This window comes from Taudactylus pleione, unplaced genomic scaffold (assembly GCF_031769625.1).
Source record: "Taudactylus pleione unplaced genomic scaffold, aTauple2 ptg000093l, whole genome shotgun sequence".
Lineage (NCBI taxonomy): Eukaryota > Metazoa > Chordata > Amphibia > Anura > Myobatrachidae > Taudactylus > Taudactylus pleione.
Window position 1 is genome coordinate 5,485,180 of NW_028284495.1, and position 22,934 is coordinate 5,508,113.

Consider the following 22,934-nt stretch of genomic DNA (forward strand, 5'->3'; position numbering starts at 1 on the left):
GGGCCCCACTGGACCCTGGGGCCCTTGTGCACCACACACCCTGCACCCATTATATATACACCCCTGAGAACAAGTACTTCCATGATAATTATGAAAAATGTTTGGAAACCCCCCTGCATTTGATCCTGCATGGGGCCCTATAAATAAGCAATGATGAGCTACATGAGCACCTCCCTACTTTATCTCCAAAGTTGCAGGTAATGGCCACATTAAAGTGAGCTTCATAAAAAAAGGACTTATTCACCAATACTCATCATCCAAACCACTCTATAAAAAATCCTATCACTTACATGTGTAATGACGGTCACTTTCCTGGATCCCTTTTCTTAATCAGAGAAAAATGGCACCTTTGCATAGGAAATCCCAGGGGCCTATTAAGATAGGAGGGGGCCCCCTCCTCTCTCTCCGGTGGCCAGCAGCGCACTCACTGAGTGCAGCGCCAGTGCTGCATCAGTAGACTTTAGGCACTAGCCTGTGCCCAGAGTCTACTGTGCATGCACAGGCCACAAGGGAAAATGGCATGGTAGTAATTTTCCCTGCAACTTCCTTACTGCGCATGCACAAAAACCAGAGAAAATGGCCGCAGCGGCCATTTTCCAGGCGATTTTTCCAGTGCTTACATCACCAATGTAGGACTCAAGAGAGGTGAGTATTTAAAATATGGGTGCAGGGTGTGCGGTGTGGGCTCCCTATATGCCCCCATGTGCCTTGCACACCCTGCACCCATTATACAGTAGATATGCCCCTCGGAAATCCTGATGCGTGGAGCTCACACAGCATTTTGTTTGGCATCCCCTCTACTGTGCTCTGCCACTGCAACTATTTTCAATTGGACCATTAATAATATATCTATAATCTGATTAAATGAAAAGTAATCACTGTCCCAAAATCACAAATCTCCAACAAACTCATCCATCAAGTATTCTTCATCTCTAATTGAAGTACAGGTATTAACAAGGAATAAAGCTTTATTTTTTTTGCAAACATTAGTTTTAATGTTAAGCCACAAGTATGTATTTTATTTATTTATTATATTATTTATATAGCACACACGTATTGTGCTGAATTTTACAGAGGATATTTGGCCATTCACATCATTCCCTGCCCCAGTGGAGCTTACAATCTATATTCCCTACCACATGTACACATACACATTAGGGATCATTTTTTTGTTAGTAACTGAATAAACCAACCTGCATATTTATGGAGCATGGGAAGAAATCGGAGTACCCAGAGAAAACCCACACAAGCATGGGGAGAATATACAAACTCCACACAGTTAGGGCCGTAGTGGTTATCGAGCTCAAGACCTCAGTACTATGAGACAGTAATGCTAACCATTACACCATCCGTGCTGCCCAAATGTATTTTTACATGTATTACAATAACTTAAATATATTTAAGTAATGTTCTTGGTCTTTACATTTGATCCTCATCACACGGCACATTACACTGTAGATAATATTTCACTGGAAGAGTCTTTCCCTTTTTTCCCTTCCTCTTGGTCAATGTCAATAACTTGGATGGCTCCTGTCTTGAGGATTAGATCACTGGTATCAACTTGACTTCTGTTGTCATCCACTTCCATGTATTTTCCTCTCGTCTTCTGTTTAGCTTTCATAAAAGCTTCCTTCAAATGTTGCTTGAGTTCAATATCTGGACAATATATATAATCATAAGCAGCACTAGCAGAGATGGCTCCAAGAATTGGTCCAATCCAATAAATCTACAACAAAAAAATATACATATCACATAGTAATCTTTATAAACTGATCAATTGGAGCAAATGCTACACTCTAGACCCAAATACAGGCACCAAGGAATTATTCTTTGGTTGGATAAGTCATTAAATTCAATAACATTAATTCAAAATGTAATTTTTTTAAAATTATTACTTATAACTCGCTATACAGGAAAGCTTCCTTGTTTCAGCGTAACAAAGTATGCTACAGTATCTGAAATATACACATAGGGCGGACAATACTAACACCTTAAAAAAAAAAACACAACCAAGGGCAGTTTAAGAGAGGAGGGAGCTCATGTGAAGACTCTGTGTGGGTTCCCTCCTCTCTTTTACAGAGTCTACTGTGCATGCGCAAGTCTCCGGTAACATGGCCCCTACGCCATGGTCCCAGAGACTTTTCTACTGCGCATATGCAAATATAAAGGAAAATGGCTGCGGCTCCATTTTCCCAGTGATTTGTGCTGCTGCTGCAGGGCGACGAAAGACTCCGAAGAGGTTAGTATTAAGTATGGGTGCAGGGCGTGTGGTGTAGGCCCCCCTGCAGCCATTATAGATATACCATTGACCACTACTAAACCAGTAAGAACAGATGTGCAGCTCTGTCCATGCCAGCTCTAATAAACTAAACACACTTAAGAAAACACAGGACATAAAGGGAAGCAGAGGCAGACTGGGCCGGGGGGCAGGGTGACATCTGCCCCCTGGGCCGGTACATTTGAAGCCATTTAGGGCCGCAGCTTGGAGTAACTGGAAATACTGCCCGGCCACAATCAGATCAGCGCGGCCATGCAGCCACAGCGGCTACCAGTCATGTGACACTCCTCAAAGCTGCGCTGCTGTCACAGTGCATAGTGTCTGTACACTGCGAACACTGATTTGGCTGCTAGATTACTGCTTGGTGGATGACACTGGCCATCCACCAATCACTGTTGTGGGCGTATCTGTGCACTGATTGGTGGATGGCTGGAGCTATTCACCAATCGGAGGACACTGCAAATGCGCTGGGACTGATTTTTAAATGGCTCTTTTATGCAGGGGGGAGGAAATGTAGGGGACATCATGGCTATAGTTGTATCAGGAGGAGGAGCAGTTATGAGACACTTGTTTGAGGAGGGGGGCTATTATCTTACATCATTGATGTAGAAGGGGGCAGTTATGGGGCATAATTAGAATTGTTGGAGGGGGGCAATTGTGGAAAATAATTGTGGGAAGAGGAGGGGCATTTATGGCACATAATTATAATTGTAGTAGGGGGAGGGGGCAGTTGTGGGACAAAATTTTGTGGGGAGGGGGCAGTTGTGGGTCATTATTATGTGAGGAGGGGGCAGTTATGGGTCATTATTATGTGAGGAGGGGGGCAGTTATGGGTCATTATTGCGTGAAGAGAGGGGCAGTTATGGGACATTATTATTATGTGAGGAGGGGCACTTATGGGTCTATTGTGGGAGGAGGGGTGTTATGGGACATGATTATAGTTGTGTGAGTAAGGGGCAAGTCTGGGACATGATCTTTATTCTATTCGCTCTAATGACTTTAGTCTTATTCCATCAACTGTTATTATAGTATTATTTATCTGCAAGTGAAGGTAGACTCCTCAAGTGCAGGTTAATAATCTGTAACACTAACAGAGAGTGTAATCTGCAAAGTATGACTGTGTAGGTGGTATACTGTATTAGTTAACCTATGTTGTATTGAGAAATTATTTTACAGTAGCCGACCCTCTTTGTTACTCATGTATCTTTACTTGTATATTTCAGACCACATTGTCTACCTAAAGATACATTGAATGATATTTAGAGTAGAGATGTGCACTGACCCTCGTGTTTTGGTTTTGGATCTGGATCTCCCCTGGTTTTGGATCTGGATTGGTTTTGCCAAAACCTCACCTCCGTGTTTAGTTTTTTGGTTTTGGTTTTGGATCAGGATTTTTTCTTAAAAAATCATAAAAATAGCTAAAATCACATAAATTGGGCCTTTTTTTGTTCCTACAGTATTATTGACCTCAATAACCTTTATTTCCACTCATTTCTAGTCAATTTTGACCACCTCACAATAATGATTTTTTCATCTAGTTAAGGGCCAAATGGTTGCATTGAGCAAGCTGGCTCAAAACTGAGTGAAAAATAGAGTTGAGGACTGTGCAAAGATGAGGATTGAAGAATTGATAATTGGTGCAGCCCCTGGCTGAAGAATTAATAATTGGTGCAGCCACTGGCTGAATTGATAATTGGTGCAGACCCTAGCTGGCTGAAGAATTGATAATTGTTGCAGTCCCTGGCTGAAGAATTGATATTTGGTGCAGCCCCTGGCTGGCTGAAGAATTGATAATTGGTGCAGCCCCTGGCTGGCTGAAGAATTGATAATTGGTGCAGCCCCTGGCTGGCTGAAGAATTGATAATTGGTGCAGCCCCTGGCTGGCTGAAGAATTGATAATTGGTGCAGCCACTGACTGAAGAATTGATAATTGGTGCAGCCCCTGGCTGAATTGACAATTGGTGCAGTTCCTGGCTGGCTTAATAAATGGTAATTGGTGCAGCCCCTGGCTGGCTGTAAAATTGATAATTGTTGAGCCACTGGCTGAAGAATTGATAATTGGTGCAGCCACTGACTGAAGAATTGATAGTTGATAGTTAATTGTTGATGCAGCCTCTGTGCTGAGTAGTAGTGGAATACAGAGCTATGATTAGGAAGGAACCAGTCCTGCAATAGACATGAGGCCTGGAACTCTTGGCAAGTTGTGGCCATTACAGCCTTAAGGGTTGGTGAGGAATAATGACAGGTGGCCTTTGGGGCCGTGTAGCAGCCTTAAGGGCTGAGAACCCTTGGCTGAATGTCACTGTTGTGCGACTTTTGCCATTGGGTTGACACAACAAGCAGCAATTGGTTCAAAATTTTCTATAAAAAAAATGAAATGGGCATGCAGGAGATGCTGTCTGTGGCCATTACAATTTCTGGACATTCATAAACCATAACATTAAAAATGTCAGGCAGCAATGCCCCAGCCAGCACATAATGGAAAGGAAAAAGGTGCAAGATGGAATGGTCCTTGGGCCCTCCAACCCACCCTTACGTTGTATATATGAAACAGGACATTCACAGTTTAACAAACTAATCACTTCAGCAACAGGGACTGGCACTTGTGGCTGAAAAGATTGGTTTGTTTGGACCCCCCACAAAACAAGCTGCCAATACGCAGTGGACATTGGTGGCAATGATCCAATACACAAACTGGCTTTACAATACATTAGATTAGATGTCGTCATCGTCATCATCATCCCCATCAGTGTGTGCATCCTCCTCTTATTCACACAATATGAATTCATCCCCGCTGGAATCCACAATTACAGAGTCAGATGCTAATGTCTTTTTTGGACTTAAGTGCTGGTAAAGGTCTTCCTCATGGAATTTGTAATTCATTTTAATGAAAACTCTTTCAGAGTACACACTGGAGGGTGGGCAACTTAAATACAGCAAAGCCAGTTTGTGTAAGGGACTCCAAATTGCCTCTTTTTCCTGCCAGTAGTGAAATGGACTGTCTCACATGCCTATTTGGATGCTATCCCTAAAATAGTCATCCACCATTCTCTGAATGGTGACCGTATCAGACAAAGTCACGTTAGACATGTCACTCACTGTAGACAGTTCTTTCAGACCCAACCAGATGTCATGAGGTTTTGCTGACTGATCTGCATAACTACCAGCGGTGGGTCTCTTAGGAAAATTTAGTTTTTTCCTGGCAGCTGCAGAAACTGAAGGAGTAGATGCTGCCGTGTCACATTCCGCTCAAACTGACATTTTTTCACCACCAGCTCTTTGCATCTTTTCAGATTTATATCCATCAGAAAGAAAGACATAAGGTATGACTTAAACCTAGGACCAAGTATGGTCACCAAAATATAGTGATCTGATTTCAAGAGATTGACGACCCTTGGATCCTGTCAAAGAGAATGAAGGGCTTGATCTACATGTCCCACATACTTAGCGGAATCACTCCATTTCAGCTCCTCCTTCAGTTTCTCCAGCTGCTTTTGCAAAAGTCTGATGAGGGGAATGACCTGACTCAAGTTGGCAGTGTCTGAACTAACTTCACATGTGGCAAGTTCAAAGGGTTTGAGAACCTTGCACAACATGGAAGATATTCTCCACTGCGCCTGACTAAGGTGCATTCCCCGCTCCTCTCCCTATTTCATAGGCCGTAGTGTAGCCTTGAATGGCCTTTTTCTGATCCTCCATCCGCTGAAGCATATAGAGGGTAGAATTACACCTAGTTACTACCTCTTGCTTCAGCTGATGGCAGAGAAAATTCAACAGGGCTTGCTGGTGCTGCAATCTTTGACATGCAGTTGCTGAATGTCGAAAATGTCCAGAAATCTTTCGTGCCACCGAGAGCATCTCCTGCACGCCCTTGCCATTTTTTAAAAAATGTTGCACCACCAGATTAATTGTGTGAGCAAAACATGGGATGTGATCGAATTCGCCCACATGTACTGCTCACACAATATTGCTGGCATTGTCAGAAATCACAAATCCTGAGGAGAGTCCAAGTGGGGTAAGCCATTTTGCAATGATTTCCCTGAGTTTCTCTAAGAGGTTCTCAGCAGTATGCCTCTTAGTGAAACCGGTGATGCACAGAGTAGCTTGCCTCTGAATGAGCTGGCATTTGTTAGATGATGCTGCTGCTGCTGCTGCTGCTATTTGCACATTGGAGGCAAGTGGGCTGTCACAGTCATGTAATCTTTAGTTTGCCCTGTCCCACTTGTCCACATGTCTGTGGTTAAGTGGACAGTGGGCACAACAGCAATTCAGATGACATTTAGAATTTTTTTAATGCCCTTGTACAGATTGGGAATTTCTATTCTAGAGAAGTGGACTCTAGAAGGCACATTGTAGTGGGGAAACTCACTGCATTAATGGTGGACACTGGATGCACATCTAATACCAGCATAGCTGTTATGGCGTCAGTAATCTACTGTGCAGCTGGGTGTGTGCTGTCATACTTGTTTGACAATGCAAGTGACTGTGTGATAGTCAATTGTTTTGTTAAACTTCCTGAACTACTAAACGAAGTCTTCTTCCTGGTCCCCTTCTGGATGAAGATCCACTTATAGCAACAACAGCAGCAGCAACAGACATAGCACTCAAGGATCCTTCTGAGGAACAATGGATAGGAGAGGAGTCTGGGCCTGATTCAGAGGTGCTCGCTGTCTGCGAGCGCTCGTTCTGAATCAGGGCATTCTTTTTTTTTCCAGCCTCCAGGCTGCTTGCACAGCTGTGGGTGATCACCCACAGCTTGTGCAAGTGGCCTGGTGATGGACGCGATTATCATGACCATCAGGCTTGCGGCGAGACCCTGTGGTAGGGTCTCGGCTCCCGCAAGCCCAAGTAGACTCCCTGCTCTAATAGAGCAGGAAGTCCACTACTGACATCACGAGTGATGTCAGTAGGGCCGCCCACAAACGGCAAGCCTTCCTAATGGAACGCCTGCATTTGTGCAGCCACCACCCCTCCCCACCTACAAAACGGGGTAAGGTGTCAATCAACATCGACAGTCGCCCCATCTTGTAGTGAGCCCCGGAGCGACAGAGCTGCCGTTGCTCGCTGGGGCTTGTGCATGCGCAGTGGGAGAACATCGACCTGCTTGTGAGTGGGTCTGAATCAGGCCCTCAGTCCTTATGATATTGGATGCAGGACTACTACTTGATGATGATGCAGTAGTTGGTGGTGGATATTGCAGGCGCTTGGATCCAGATAGAAGGGAGCAGCTTGGTGACACTGGACTGATTGTTATTTGTTTTTTTGTCCCCAAAGTTTCTGTACCCTTTCCGATTTGATGAATGCGCTGCAAGTGACATAACAGAAAGAAGGTTCCAAGATGGTTAAGGTTCTTACCTCTACTCACTTGGCAATAGTTACAAATGGCTTGGCAAAGGTTGCCCAGATTTGGGTGGAAATAATTCCACACATAAGAAGTGGATTTTTTTGGTCCTTTACCCAGGCATGGCAACAATGGGATATTTACCACCATGGGCAACAACTGTTGCCTGATTTACAGTTTTTACACAAACATCCTCGCCATCAACATCCTCATCATCATCAACATCCTCATCATCATTGTTGTTATCGCCAACTACATAAATAATATCCTCCTCATCCTCCTTGTGCAATTCCACAGAAGCATCCTCAATTTCTACGTCAGAAGGCACACAAATGGTGGAAGGAGGATACAGTATTAGAAAGGTCAGGCTCACACATGGCAACTGCGGACACACTTGGACACTCCTCTGGGATTTCGACAGACAGCAGCACAGCACACCTGCGCAGGTGTGGCTGACACACAAAAAAAATTGGTTATTTATTTTTTGGGCAGCAGCCCATCGACAGACATCAGCAAACAAAAAAAAATTTATTTTTTGGGGCAGCAGCCCCTCGACAGACAGCAGCACAGCACCCCTGCGCAGCTACGCCAATGACAGTGACAGCCAGGTGTGGCTGACATGCACACAAAAAAATTGCTTATTTTTTGGGGCAGCAGCCCCTCGACAGACAGCAGCACAGCACCCCTGCGCAGCTATGCCGATGACAGTGACAGCAAGGTGTTGCTGACACACACACAAAAAACGTGGTTATTTATTTTTTTGGCAGCAGCCCCTCGACAGACATCAGCACAGCACCCCTGCGCAGCTACACCGATGACAGGTGCGGCTAACACGCCACCCAAAAAAAATGATTTATTTATTTTTTAACACTGGGGTGAACCCCTGAAAAGAGGCAGCATCCAGCCCCTATGGACAGGACAATGACAGCCAGCCAGCCCCTATGAACACTACAACAGTCAGCCAGCCCCTCTATAGACAACAGCCAGCCCCTATGCACAGCGTCAGCGTGCAATTAACAATAACAAGTATTAAGTATTAACAACAGCACAGCACAGCTCCCAGCTCCCAGCTCCCTCTCTCTTCACTCTCCACAGCCAGAATGAAAAATGGCGGTGAATCATGGGACTTTTATAGAATCCAAAACCCGAGAGAATCCGACAGCGGGATGATTACATTTTGCCTCATTTATAGATCTGAGTCAGGCAGGAAAACCCGAGCCGACTCGTATCTGCCTCGGATCCCCGTAATTCGGGTGGATTTGGTTCTCAGGCAACCGAACCCGCTCATCTCTAATTTAGGTTGGTTATTCTATATTTATATATTAGTGTTTAATATCTATAACAGATATCAGAGGTGCATGCAATTTGAATGCAATACCAATGTTCTCGTAGTTGAGTGATTTGCAAATGTGCATGAGGAAAAAAATTAAGAAAACCCCTATAGTGCATGCATTACACAGGGTAAGCACAAAGATGCTGTTGGGTTCGGGACAGATGGTATTAGAAATGGGGTGGCAAAGTGATGGGAGCTCCTCGGTGGTGACTGGGAGGTGAATTGCAGTGAAAATCCTAAGAAGAAACACCGTATCATGGTAATGTTATGGGAATGTCGCAGCTGTTTCAGTAAAACCGTATGCATTCCTAGGCACAGAACCACAGCAACAGAGGCCATGTTCAGATGGAGACACAGCACCTGTAGCAAGTGTCAGTGGTGCATGCGATGTTGCACCGATGGTGGAGTGTCAATAACTAGTGGTCCAGCATGCAGAGAAGCTGAAGTTGGTAGATTGAAGAGAGTGAAGAGGCAGATCAGGCAGTGATAAGATGATTCAGGGGAGGGAAGAGGTAGATCAGATACAGGAAGAGCAGAGGCAGATGTGGGGAGGGAAGAGGTAGATCAGAGGAGGGAAGAGACAGATGCTGATAGGGATGAGGCGGATGAGAGTAGAGAAGAAGCGATGATGGGTGGGAAGAGGCGATGATGGGAGGGAAGAGATGATTCAGGGGAGGGAAGAGGTAGATCAGATGCAGGAAGAGAAGAGGCAGATGTGGGGAGGGAAGAGGTAGATCAGAGGATGGAATAGACAGATGCGGATAGGGATGAGGTGGATGAGATAGGAGAGAAGAAGGGAGGGAAGATGCAGATGAGGGGAGGGAGGTGACAAATCAGGGGAGGGTAGAGGCAGATGAGGGGAGGGAAGAGGCGATGATGGGAGACAAGAGGTAGAACAGAGGATGGAAGAGACAGATGTGGATAGGGATGAGGCAGATGAGAGGAGAGAAGAAGCGATGATGGGAGGGAAGAGGCGATGATGGGAGGGATGAGATGATTCAGGGGAGGGAAGAGGTAGATCAGATGCAGGTAGAGAAGAGGCGGATGCAGGGAGGGATGAGGCAGATGAGAGGAGGGAAGAGGCGATGATGGGAGGGAAGTGACAAATCAGGGGAGGGAAGAGACAGATGCGGGGGGGAAGAAGCGGATGAGAGGAGGGAAGAGGCGATGATGGGAAGGAAGAGGCAGATGAGGGGAGGGAAGTGATAAATCAGGAGAGGGAAGAGGCAGATGAGGGGAGGGTAGAGGCAGATGAGGGGAGGGTAGAGGCAGATGAGGGGAGGGAAGAGGCAGATGAGGGGAGGGAAAAGGCAGATGAGGGGAGGGAAAAGACTAGTAAGCATAGGCCAAGTAAAGGTAGGGTGTGCTCACCAAATTGAAAATGAAATTGAAAACTTGTCAGAAGTTGTATTTCTTGCAGGTGCTGTCAGGGTGGTGCATGGAAATGCAATGTCAATCTGCAGCACTAGCTAGCTTCTAATTTGCTGACTGTGGGGATGATTCATTAAGGATCGCTGTTGCTATTGCAGCTCCGTAATTGCACACAGATCTGCTGCTAATATATGCTAATGATTGCTATCACAATGCCGTCGCACTGCCAGCATAGAGACACCCACTGCCTCCCACTACCGCTATCTCATATCCGTAATACTTTGCAATCTTCCATAAACATCAGTAACATTGAGTACCATCAGCCCCTCATGCAGAATTACAGCAGCCCTGACCTTACTTAGAAATTGCTAACCTTGTTGCACGCAGTGGGCTCTCAAGCTGCGTATGTAATCGCATTGGCTAATTTATGCACGCCCATGCAACAGGGTTCAAACATTTCGCTGACCACCCCCCATCACCACTCCCAAACGCTCACTGCGGTCAATCAATCTGCGATGGCTCTCTGCGGTCTGCTTGATCGCACACTGCGATGTATACGCATGCGCAGTATGCAACAATCTGCCAACTGTGTGCGCTGTTGCAGTTTAGATCCTTAATGAATCAGGTCCTGTGTCTTTACCTATCACACCTATTACTTTAGTCAAAAAGGGAAAAACAACAGATCCTAGTCTTCAAATTAGTTTAATTCATTTTTTTCCACCCACAACATTTCTGATACCTTTAACCATCCAAAAAACCTTAAAAACAAAGTAGTCTCTGGAGATAAAGGGAACATTTTGACTCTAGAAAACACTTTTATATAAACGAGCATATCACTCTTTGAGACATATCCTATTTAAAAAAAACACAATTATTACACAAAATCAAACAACATTTTGACACTGATTATTTCAGAAATACATATACAGTATGTGCTCAGTAAGTTAGAAACATACCCAGTGGTTTTCCCATTTCCATATAATGACAGCCGGTCCAAGAGATCTTGCTGGATTCATGCTGGCTCCAGTGTAGTTTATCTTAAAAGGAAAAGGTAGGCAAAAACATTATTATAAGAAATCGCAGGTCATTAAAGTGGAGACACCACCCTCATGCATTGGAGGCAGTCATTTTTGACATGATTCAGAGTTTCCCACAGTTGTTCAAAGCTGCGTATGGTCAGCTAGGTGTAGGGAATGAGTATCCATTTTTATAAAAAAAATTATTAGATTTTGTTGGACCTGATCCAGAATTGGTGCTAATGCAACTTTTTATGCAGCTCGACAGGTCCTCTGTGCTAATACCGCAGCCGATAGGGTTAATAGAGAGATGCCAACCGCCTGCGCTGCTAATCCATTGCTTTGCATATTAAGATGCACAATGGGTCGTACATCAGTCGCACCATCGCACCAGCCCTACGGAGGCACAGGATGTCCGTCTGAACATGGCCACCTAAATCAGTGCCTCAGTCGCTGACCATGGAACGCCCACAACACTTTCTTGTTGTCTGACTATCCATCCCAGTTTCTCTCTCTGCATTGAAATAAATTCATTCTGCATCGCATCCGCTGCCGGTAACAGTCCGGACACATGTGCAGAGCAACTATGATGTATACACAGGGGGAGATTTAATAAAGCTTGGAGAGAGATACATTTTTGAGAGATAAAGTACCAAACAATCAGCTCCTAACTGTCACTTTACAGGCTGTGTTTGGAAAATGACTATTAGGAGCTGATTGGTTGTTGCTTTATCTCTCACAATTTTATCTCCCTCCAGGCTCTATTAAATCTCCACCACAGTATGAAAAAATCAGCCATTTGCATCCGACATCAACACTGCGTCCTCCCTGAATCAGGCCTCCTGCGGGGAAAAGGTGATTGCATAAGACACGTTATCTGAAGGAGAATACATCTTATGCATAAAGTAAAATAATTACAATCAACTGACATGGAGTCTCTTAGGGGCTTATTCATCATCATTTAATTTCTACAAAAGCAGGTGAAAAATAAAAATGTCACCTAATTTTGTATAATTACAATGACAGAGATGGGGTGAGCGAGGACAGCGGAGACATAATACAGAGGAGCAGGCAGCGGGGTTGGGGGGACACCATAGAAAGGAGCGAGAGGGGACACTGTCTGTGGAAAGGATGCAGGCAGAGAGGGGACACTGACAGGGGAAAGGATGCAGGCAGAGAGGGGACACTGACAGGGGAAAGGATGCAGGCAGAGAGGGGACATTGACAGGGGAAAAGTATCACATTTCTGAAAGATGTCTTTGCAGAAATAGCATCTTTTCGGAAGTGATACTTTTGTCATAGAGAATGATGAATAGGATTAAATTTAACAATGTACTTGTGGTAAATTCAAAACTAAAACATCACTCATGATTATTTTATCATGATGAACAGACCCCATTAATGTATTACTGATTATTAAACTCTCACAAATCTGAGATTCCAGCACCCACTATGACACCCTGCAGATATCGCGGGCATACACTGTGAGACATTGGCCCGATATCTGTGCTCCGCCCCCGGGAAGGAGACATTTCCCCATTCCTTCCACGGGAAGGAACAGGGGAAATGTCTGTCTGTCGGCCGCGTCTGGGAAGAGCCGTAGCTAGACATTTTGGTGCCCTGTGCCAGAAAGAGCATTGACGCCCCCCTCATTTTTCAAAGGGACATAATACACCCAAAAAAGGGGAATGGCCTCATGGGGAAGGGCCAGAGAAGAGATAGGGGAGGCCAGGAGATGCTGGGGATGAAATAAGAGGAAGCTACAAGTGAGAATGATAATAAACAGAAATTTGACAGGCCCAAACAGCGCCCCCTGATCCGTGGTGCCCTGTGCGATGGCACCGGCCGCACTACCCTAGCTACGGCCCTGCGTCTGGGTACACACTGCCTGATTCGGCCGACATTTAATTTACAAAATATTGCATCGGACAGGCATGCTGGATGATTCGGCATGCTTAGACCGATCGATATTTAACCCTTGGTCGCCCGCACACACACTATAATTATTGGGGCGATCCGCGGATATATCGGGCGGATAGCCCCAATAATTGTATAGTGCATGCCCAGAATTAGCAACCTTTTCAAATACAGCACATGTTCAGGGGTTTTGGACACTCCATTTAAAGGGGTAATAATGTTAAATACAAAACAAGCCTGTGTATGCAGAAGAATCTAATAAAAACAGTGAATGCTTGCGATCCACACTACACCTGGCTGCTAATAACCTGCGTGATGTTCACCAATCACAAGCAAATAGATACATAGAATATAGATGGTTAAGAGCGCTCTGGTTAGGCTGCAGGTTGACTATATTAAATGTGTCCCATATATATGAAAAAGTCTTATATTTCAATAGTCACTTTTTGCAGTCCAATTGTCATTTATATTCCAATCCCGATTCTTTTACGCAATATAAAAACCTGGTCTCTCCACTTGGTTCTCACACCATTACCCAGTATGATGAGCTAGATGCATCTAAGGATGTGTCCACACTGCAACTGTAGCATATCACCAGGTTTACAGTAGGAAACAGCAGCAGCAAATGCATCAGGTATATACACCAGCCTCCAGGTCCTAACTGCCTTCTGGCAGGGACCTCTCGCTCAAACTCAGTCCCGGCTTGTGACATCCCCTAATCGGCCGCTTATTTGTGATGGCCTGGGTGGTACCTGTAATGTCCTACGGTAGTAGGAAACAAAACCCCAACTGCACTGGCTCTGTTTGCGGCATTCACTCTCCACGCTGCTGCTCGCCTGATGCTTCCCAGCAACGCACGGCCTATCCACGTGGTATCCGGGGATATCCGTAATACCCGGCAAAGGTATGTTAATGAGATGATGCGTCCTGGTAGGACTATAATTACTCAGCCTCTCCGCTGTCTCAGGATTGGCAATAGCAGCAGGATAATTATCCGAGTGGTGGTAGAAGTACTGCTGGACATCAATGTATCTCACAATGGAACTCAATGACCGCTGATGTAGTACCCTGATGCGTTTCTTCCCATCAGGATTTCCTCAGAGGGGTGTGTGAGCCGCAGCGTGGAGAGTGAACGCCGCAAACAGAGCCAGTGCAGTTTACAGTCTGACCAAGGCCTCCTATGCCTGCAGCTGTGCGTCTGTGTACACAGCCACTTTCATTAGCATGCATATGACACTCCCATAATACTCCTACTCAATGGACCATTTTTGCCTGCACTACTAGTCACTGACCAGGAATGCCCATCACAACTCCACAACACATGATACCATGCATCTTGATCATAACAACACCTTTGTACATACACTTTGTGTCATGTGTGCGCTATAGGAGTTTTAAAAAATTTTGACCGCACACATCTAATCTCAAAATGCTACGCAGCGCAAGATGCCTGTCGTGACAGAGCCGCCAGGTCCAGTGCAACTCTAATAGATTCAGGCATCTTTTTTTGCCACAAATGTGTCTTTTGTCGCAAAGCGATGCAACACGGATGCACCAGGAGACTGTACTTATTAATTTGATACGCAGCACTTGTATATTGTGGGCCTGATTCAGCAAGAATCGCTTTTCTGCTTCTACAGTACGCACGCAACGCAATTGCTAATATCAGCGGTGATATGTAAATGTTTGCATTCGCATTGCGATTGCAGCCTAACATAAGGACTCCCACTTCCCCTTACATCCATATACCAACATAGCGAAACAATCGGTAACATCAAGTAACATTGGACCCATACACACAGTTAATGCAAGTCAGACCTAATCTCAGGAATTGCTAACTTCAGCACACGCTATGAGGCCTCAGGCGGCTATTGGTATTGCATTGGCTAATTTCTGCACGCCCATGCAACAGCATTGAAATGCACTGGCACACCTGCATTCGCCCGATCACCCCCCTGTCACCACCCACAAATGGCACTTCTTGTCAATCACTATGCCATAGGTCTGCATAGACTCTACGATCACTGTCTCGATCACAATAGCTAGTTCGTGCACGCACACTGTGATGCATATACATGCGCAGAATGCAACAATTGGCCGATTGTGTGCTATATCAGGCCCTGTTTATGGAGCACAATGGAACTCGGCATTGAAAGAAGCTGTGGATGCTGCATTCTAGCATCATATACAAACTCAGATACTCAGTCGCACACAGATATGCAGGGGCGCCAAGAGGGGGGGGGTGGCGGGCACTAATTACCTTAGCCCAGGCTTGCTGGAGGTTCAAGGATTGCGCCACCCCCCCTCTCACCTTACAGCAGCCCAGTGCACTGCTGTGTGCTGGGCCGCAGCAGTCTCCTATGACTGTGGGGGGGGGGGTGTGATCACATTGTTCGTGCTCCACCTTGCTCATAGCTCCCCCCTCCCCAGCGCGCAGTGCCAATATGTGGCGCTGTAAAAATCTTTTATTATTTTTATCCTAAGGGTGTGGCCATTCCTCCAGCGATTAGGACACACCCCCTTCCCCCAGGCCCACTGCGGCTCTCAGCGCCCCTTCAGATATGAGTATATATTGTCGTATATCAGCACAGTCTCCTGGTGTGTCCTGGTCACATGATCATCGCGTTGCAACTAAGAAATTTTCTGCAAAAAAGACACCCGGCGCTAGCAGAGTAGCATGGAACCTGACACACCGAGAGGAGATGTTTGGTGTGACTGCAACAATGATGAGTGAGGACACATCTATACGTGAACATCAGCCTGGGTATTGTGCTCGGCTCGGAATCAGGCCCAGTGCCTGAAACCACAGAAGATATGGAGGCTTTCCAATAACCACCCCCAATGTGTGCAAAAGGAAGATCATAAACTGCGTATACTGTATGTTAATATTCATGAATTAAAAATGTGGATGCTTTCGGTCACAATAACAATGTATTATAAACAGTACACACTGGCCATTTTCAAGGCATTTTGTGTAGTGCTACTGCATCCGACGTGGGACTTCAGAGAGGTAAGTATTAAGGAGTTTGGGTGAAGGGTCGCTGTGTGGGCCCCCCTGGACCCAGGGTGCTTATGTGCACTGCACACCCTCCCCCCATTATAAATATGCCCCATGTCAGGATTGTTTCATAAAAGTATTTATTGATTGGAGGTATGTATAGTTTTCAGAAGTCATTGCTACTTACTGCAAATAAATGTCCTATTGCAACAGAAATTCCAATGGCAAGTGCTGGAGACTTGTCCTTGTTCTTTGGATCACAGCTTGCACAAATGGTAAAAACTAACTGGAATGTAATTATAAGTTCTGTTAAGAGTCCATGACCAATGGAAAGTCTTTCATTTATCTGTTGGTGATAGGAATAATATGAAAACTTTGTATTTGTGCAAATACATTTTAGAAAAACAACTGCATGATAAAACAAAAGGAATTTGTTGCTGTTGATGGTACAACTAATAGTCGAGTCATTTTGGCAGCTTTCAACCAGGGCCAGCAACAGAAATCTTGAAGCTCTGAACACTCATGTTTTTTCACTTATCCCTGATGTGCCTCTCCAACCATTTACCAGTGTCTTCAGCATCATCCCCCGCATGTCTCTCCAGCCTCTTCCCCTTCTCTGTCTCTCTGGTGCACTGAGTCTCCAGTGTATGCGCACAAAAGAAAACATTGGTCATTTGCTACAGAATCAAAACAGCGTCCACCTCTGAATCAATGCCTGAGTTTGTGTAGCAGTGTGATATTCATCTTGATTGAGCTACTAGAGAAACAGTGCCTGAGTTTATCAGTGTTAAGAGCTGCAAAAATTTATTGTGAATAAAGAGCACTTTAGGACTTACTATTACTGTAAAGTGCTGAAGATAATTGTGATATCTAGCAAGTGGAACTGTGTTTATTTTGCTACAGCAGCAAATATAAAGAAGCCTGTTTTGCAATTGGAAAGAGTTATTGCGTATTGCTAACTACTGTTTTGAAATTCCTAAATCATTTTTATGCTGCAATCTCTTTCATATGTATGGTGATCATTATTTTCATCCAGTGACTTGCCATGGACTTATGACCTCCTACAAACCTTTAATAAATCTACTTGACTATTCTATATACCAAAGCTGCCATGTTATGTCATTTTACTGTGTGTATGCGGCTAGCCTCTCTGCTATCACCTGTGATGGATAAAGCTTGTGCAGTCTCAGCTACACAACACAAACCCAAGTTTGAATCATCCAACTAAGTGCATCATTAAGGTATTGGTTAATCTTTTCACTATAATCATGTGAATTATTTTATGTTTATACTTCACATATAGGGGCTCATTCTTTTAGTACTGCCAATTTAGTATTTAACTAGCTGCAAGTAGCAGTGGTGGATACTACAACACCAAAGCAATTCAACATTGCTCCGTTACGGTGACAAGTGATCCAAAAATCAGCTTCCTTTGTTGTAGTGAAACTCAATGTTGCCGAGTCTGTCTCAGAAGTGCAAGTGTACATGTGTGAACTGGTGTTCATGTATGCATACGAAACTCCATATGGCCAGCGGAAGGGCATATGGATCTAAAATAATCCTTCCTAAAGGAAGGAGCAGGGTCTGGGAACAAATGCCATCTTAATAAGTCATAGGTTCCCACTGTCAAGATCAGAAAAACTTGTATCATTGAATTTTGTCTATTGCATGTGAACACTGGGCCAAATGGGGACTGAGAGATTAGCAGGAAATAACCATTATCTTCGGTATCACCTTTATAATGAATGGCCCAAATACTTAATTTATTGAAAAGTGAAAATGTTAATTTCCACCTACTTTTGTAGAAATTAAGGGAAAATGAATAGACCCCATAGTAAGATCCAATGTCTCTATCTAAATTATACATGTGATAGATAGTGTATTAGTGTTGGTGAGAGATTTGGGGAAAACAGGGTATAAGAGATACAAATACCCAGGATCAAGGATAAGGTAGATTAGGTGACAGTATTGGCGTTTTCTAGAGATAGTGTGTTGTTTGTCATAGGTAAAGTGGATTAGGAATATATAAGCATAATATAATTATAGTTAAGGCAGTAAGGAGGTGTTTAAGAGATTTTAAGGTATTCATATAATATGAAATAGAGCTGGAATACTAAGACTAATTTGTCCTGAAATACAGAGTGTAAGAATCATACGTTGAGGTTGCTATTATACTTATTTATTTACTGGTATATGGAGTGTATATACCTAGTATATTAAAAAAAGACCTGCACACTCCAATAATATAGTGTATGAAATAATTTTTTAATAGGAAATAATTTTTTTAATATGAAATTTTTTAATGTCTCCATGGGGGCAATTCAATTCAGAGTGATGCTAAATTGCCCCAGGAGAGAGCTCCCAGAGCTAGTCAATTCACCGCACTATTTGCCTGGTCGGGAAGTGGTTAAGTCAGAGAATGAAGGTTCTCGTGACTTAACCTGTGTGTTTAGGCGCGAGAACTGTCACTCTCCAACTAAAGTGCTGGCCGCGCGGCTGTCAACGCTGCGCTAAGCCGGAAACTCACTGTGTGTCCGGGACTTTAGTCAGATTCCTCCACGCACCCTCGGGGAAGGGGGGGTTCGAGAAGAAAACCTATTAGCCAGCCTAATAGAGTGGTGAATTGAATAGCTCCCTACCGGGTCTATTCAGCATCGCACTGAATTGAATTGCCCCCCCCCCCATAAGACTTTTGTCCTTGTAACATTGAAGTAAAAGATAATTTGATATGTTTTATTGTTAGAGAATGTGGGTCTTTTTTTGCTTTTTACATGGGAACTGCCAAAAGTTTTTTCTCCTTTGCACCTCAAGGGGACAATTTAATTAGCCAAAAGGCCTGATCTCACCCCGGATTCACTTATTTTTGTACTGTGGAACTGTGATCAAAAAATAAGGGCCCATCTGGGAATGCAGTGGTAGGGGCCCAAGCTGAATTATATGGGAATGCAATGGTAGGGGCCCAAGCTGAAGGATTTGGGAATGCAGTGGTAGGGGCCCAAGCTGAAGGAATGCAGTGGTAGGGGACCAAGCTGAAGGATCTTGGAATGCAGTGGTAGGGCCCAAGCTGAAGAATCTGTGAATGCAGTGGTACGAGCCCAAGCTGATGAATATGGGAATGCAGTGGTAGGGGCCCAAGCTGAAGGATCTGGGAATGCAGTGGTAGGGGCCCAAGCTGAAGGATCTCGGAATGCAGTGGTAGGGGCCCAAGCTGAAGGATCTGGGAATGCAGTGGTAGGGGCCCAAGCTGAAGGATCTGGGAATGCAGTGGTAGGGGCCCAAGCTGAAGGAGTGTGCACAGCTGCTAGTTGGAGTGTGGCAAGTTCCCACAGAGGGACATGGGCAAATCTTAAAGAGGACGTAGTCAGCCTGCAAAGATCAAGGCTTTATAAATGGATGTGTCATGACCACACACTATGAGTAGCTGGAGAGCTAATATTGATGTAGTTTCCATAGTAACTAACTAAGCACTGACGTTCATCCATGATCCTACTCTACCAAGTTACTGACCCTCTAGTTGAGTAATAATACATAATTTGAGTGCATGGTTTGGGGCCTGAACCCTAGAGGAAGGACCCACAGGCAGTGCATGCAGCTGCAGGCTTGTTGAAGGGGCCAGGCGGTGGGCTCTGGTCCACTGCCTTCCTTTTTACCAGTCAGTGGCAGCATATGATGCTGTGAACTGAGCTGTGGTGGGTCAAGGGAGGCTACTGCCATTGAGCAGCAGCAGTTTCCTCTGCCTGTTTAATGTGGGGTTCAGCGATCTCACTGACTGGACCCACTCACCCTGGCTCTGCCGTGGCTGAGAGGAGCACAATGCCCCAGTGTGCAGCTTCACAGCACTGCATATACTTGGCTTTTTCATATTTTTTGTAGGGGGCATGGTCAAATTGTCACAATTAGGCCATGCCCCCTACAGTGTGTGGGCCCTGCCTCGCTCTCTATGGCCTTGATGATCAGAGGTAAACTCTAGGCAGAGAGGGATTCTGCTGACTGAAACATGGGAGCCATAGTCAGATTGATAAACTTTTATACCCTTGTGTATCTTGAAGTGAGGTGAGGTTCTAACTTTAATTAACACCAACTATTGGGGCAGGAGGATGGGAAAGGAACGTATTGATTTTTATTTAATTTTTTTCTAGTCAGGTCAGCAGCGAAGCTGACCTGGCACTTCCCCCAGCAGTTCACAGTATAATTTTTTGCTCTCCGCAGTATTCTTGTTGTTCCCAATGCATTTTAAATATACAGTATAGTATTATGGTGATCGTAAGTAAAGTTACAGAATATTACTTCCAAACAAGTTCAATTGGCATTTCTGCCTCTAGCAACTTAAATCTAAAAAGACAGTTCGTAAACTTCATAACTATTAAAATATATATATATTTACTGTACCTCTGTTACACCTAAGTGTCCAATAACATTGAGAGGAGTAATGAGGTATAGAAGTCCAGCTCCCAAGATGGCTCCAAGGCATTGTGCAATGATATAAAATACTGACTTGGCAAGTGTTATTTTCCCTGTACAAACAAGGGCAATAGTCACAGCAGGATTTAAGTGAGCACCACTGATGTGGCCAAAACAATGCACCATGGTAACAATGCCCAATCCAAAGCAAAGGGATATCTGCACTATATCTGTCAGGTGAGGGCTGTCTGCTGATCCCCAATTGATTGTTGAACCAAGACCAAGAAGGACAAAAATAAGAGTTGCCACGAATTCTCCAGAAACTGCTTTCCAGAATGACTGCGTCCATACACCTTTAAAAGCCACCATGATGATTCTATCTATAGTTCAAATTCCTGGCACAGGAAAGAAAAGATTTGTTTAATATTGCTACCATGTTAACAATACGATCATTGACATGTGTTGGTGAGTATTGTATGTGAAATGATCATTGAAATATATAATTTGGTCAAAATAATTTTTGTTCCAGACATTCCTGAGGTGCTGCAGGTTTGGGCACAATTTAGGAGAATGCTTAGTTTCATGATCCACATCTGTTACACATGAATGGAATGTATTAGATGAAGCCACATGTGGGTCATATTAATAACTAGTAGATTATGTTATTTTCAACTAATGACACAGATGACTGTACAGAAAGTTGCATATAAGCTGTTCCTGGTAGTTGAGGGAAATGGAGATTAATAAAACGGTAAAACTGAACTGCATAGAGTAGGTCAAACTGAAATAAACACTATGGGCACTGCCAATGTCGGGCGCAGTGGAGCAATTTTTTTCTTCTGCACATGCATCTGCCACATTATGTATGCGTCCATATAGCATGCGCACAGAGCCAGAGATGTGATTGAGACGCACGTGAGACGCGCAGTCTCAGAAATGTGATGAAGATGTACTGGTCATCCCTGTGGCAGTGACTAGTGCCTGGATGGCAGTGTGCCCTGTGCAGCACTGCCGCCCCCTCCTCCCCCTGAGTGCTTACTTTTCCATCCAGGGGGTGGAGGGAGGGCAGGACCTTCCGCCGACGTTCTTGGTGCACCGTGCACCACTGCCGGAGGTCTCTTCCTGCAGACCTCCGGAGCCGGGAATTGTGTAGCAGGTGCCACAGGAAGATTCCGCCCTGTGCGGAGGCACCGGCCGCACCACCCTCCCTACGGCCCTGGCAGTGACAGATGGTGGCTTAGCAGAGGTGTTATGGGACTGCTGTGGGCCTGTCAATAAAAGTGGTTGCGTACACAGATGCTCAAACGATTACATAGGAGGTCATACAGGGAAACTGCACCTGTCATAGGGCTGGTGCAAGTTTAAATGGTGCAACCACAAAAGCATCTAATGATGCACCAATTGGTATTTCAGCAGCCATGGATGCTGACTGCGGGCGCCTCAGACCTTGCGCATTCGGACGCATGGATGTACACCAGGGAAGAGCTCTGTAGCAGCATTTGCATAAAGTTGCAGACGAACAACCATGGATAGATGCAGACATGGACGTGACTGCGTCTGACACAGAATCAGCCTCTATAAAACTACAGAGAAATATATGAAATAACATACTGTATCATAGCTACTTATTGAACTTTTGACACTGTTGTTATTTGTATGCATCAGCTTTTCTATTTGATTTATATTTTGTATACAATATTTATTTTGCCTAAAAATAATATAATTACTTTGCAGAGTGTAATAGTAAAATCTGTTATAAAGATAACATTAACGCAGGAAGGGTTTTTTTATTTTCATGACCACAGAAATACCTATTTAAGGTACTTATGGAGCACACTACTAGTCTTAAAACTTTCTAAAATGCAGTTCCGATGGAGAAAGTGCTGCCTGCAGTCACATCACTGATCAACATAGGACTGCCTGCAGTCACATCACTGATCAACATAGGACTGCCTGCAGTCACATCACTGATCACCACAGGGCTGCCTGCAGTCACATCACTGATCACCACAGGGCTGCCTGCAGTAACATCACTGATCACCACAGGGCTGCCTGCAGTCACATCACTGATCACCACAGGGCTGCCTGCAGTCACATTACTGATCACCACAGAGTTGCCTGCAGTCACATCACTGATCATCACAGAGCTGTCTGCAGTCACATCACTGATCACCACTGGGCTGCCTGCAGTCACATCAGTGGCGTAACTATAAATTTTGCTCCCCCATGCCAAAAAAGTTTCAGGCGCCCCCTACCCCCCCCTTCCCCGCCCAAAGATC

The 22,934-nt window shown here is 44.7% G+C and overlaps 1 protein-coding gene across 1 annotated transcript; it reads right to left on the reverse strand.

Moving 5' to 3' along the window:
* Positions 1-1,052: 1,052 nt before the first annotated feature.
* Positions 1,053-21,024, reverse strand: LOC148526810 (aquaporin-4-like). Its single transcript, XM_088469757.1, has 4 exons — positions 20,644-21,024; positions 16,442-16,600; positions 11,280-11,360; positions 1,053-1,726 (listed from the first exon to the last, which is right to left on the reverse strand). The coding sequence occupies exons 1-4, from the start codon at positions 21,022-21,024 to the stop codon at positions 1,448-1,450; spliced, it is 900 nt and encodes a 299-aa protein (XP_088325883.1). The 3' UTR covers positions 1,053-1,447.
* Between the last annotated feature and the right edge of the window lie 1,910 nt (positions 21,025-22,934).

Coding starts and splice junctions, on each gene's coding strand:
- LOC148526810 (XM_088469757.1), bottom strand. CDS start 21,024: ATGGTGGCTTTTAAAGGTGTATGGACGCAGTCATTCTGGAAAGCAGTT. Junction 16,601..20,643: donor GACACTTAGGTGTAACAGAG/GTACAGTAAATA, acceptor TATCACCAACAG/ATAAATGAAAGACTTTCCAT. Junction 1,727..11,279: donor GGAAATGGGAAAACCACTGG/GTATGTTTCTAA, acceptor TTTTTGTTGTAG/ATTTATTGGATTGGACCAAT.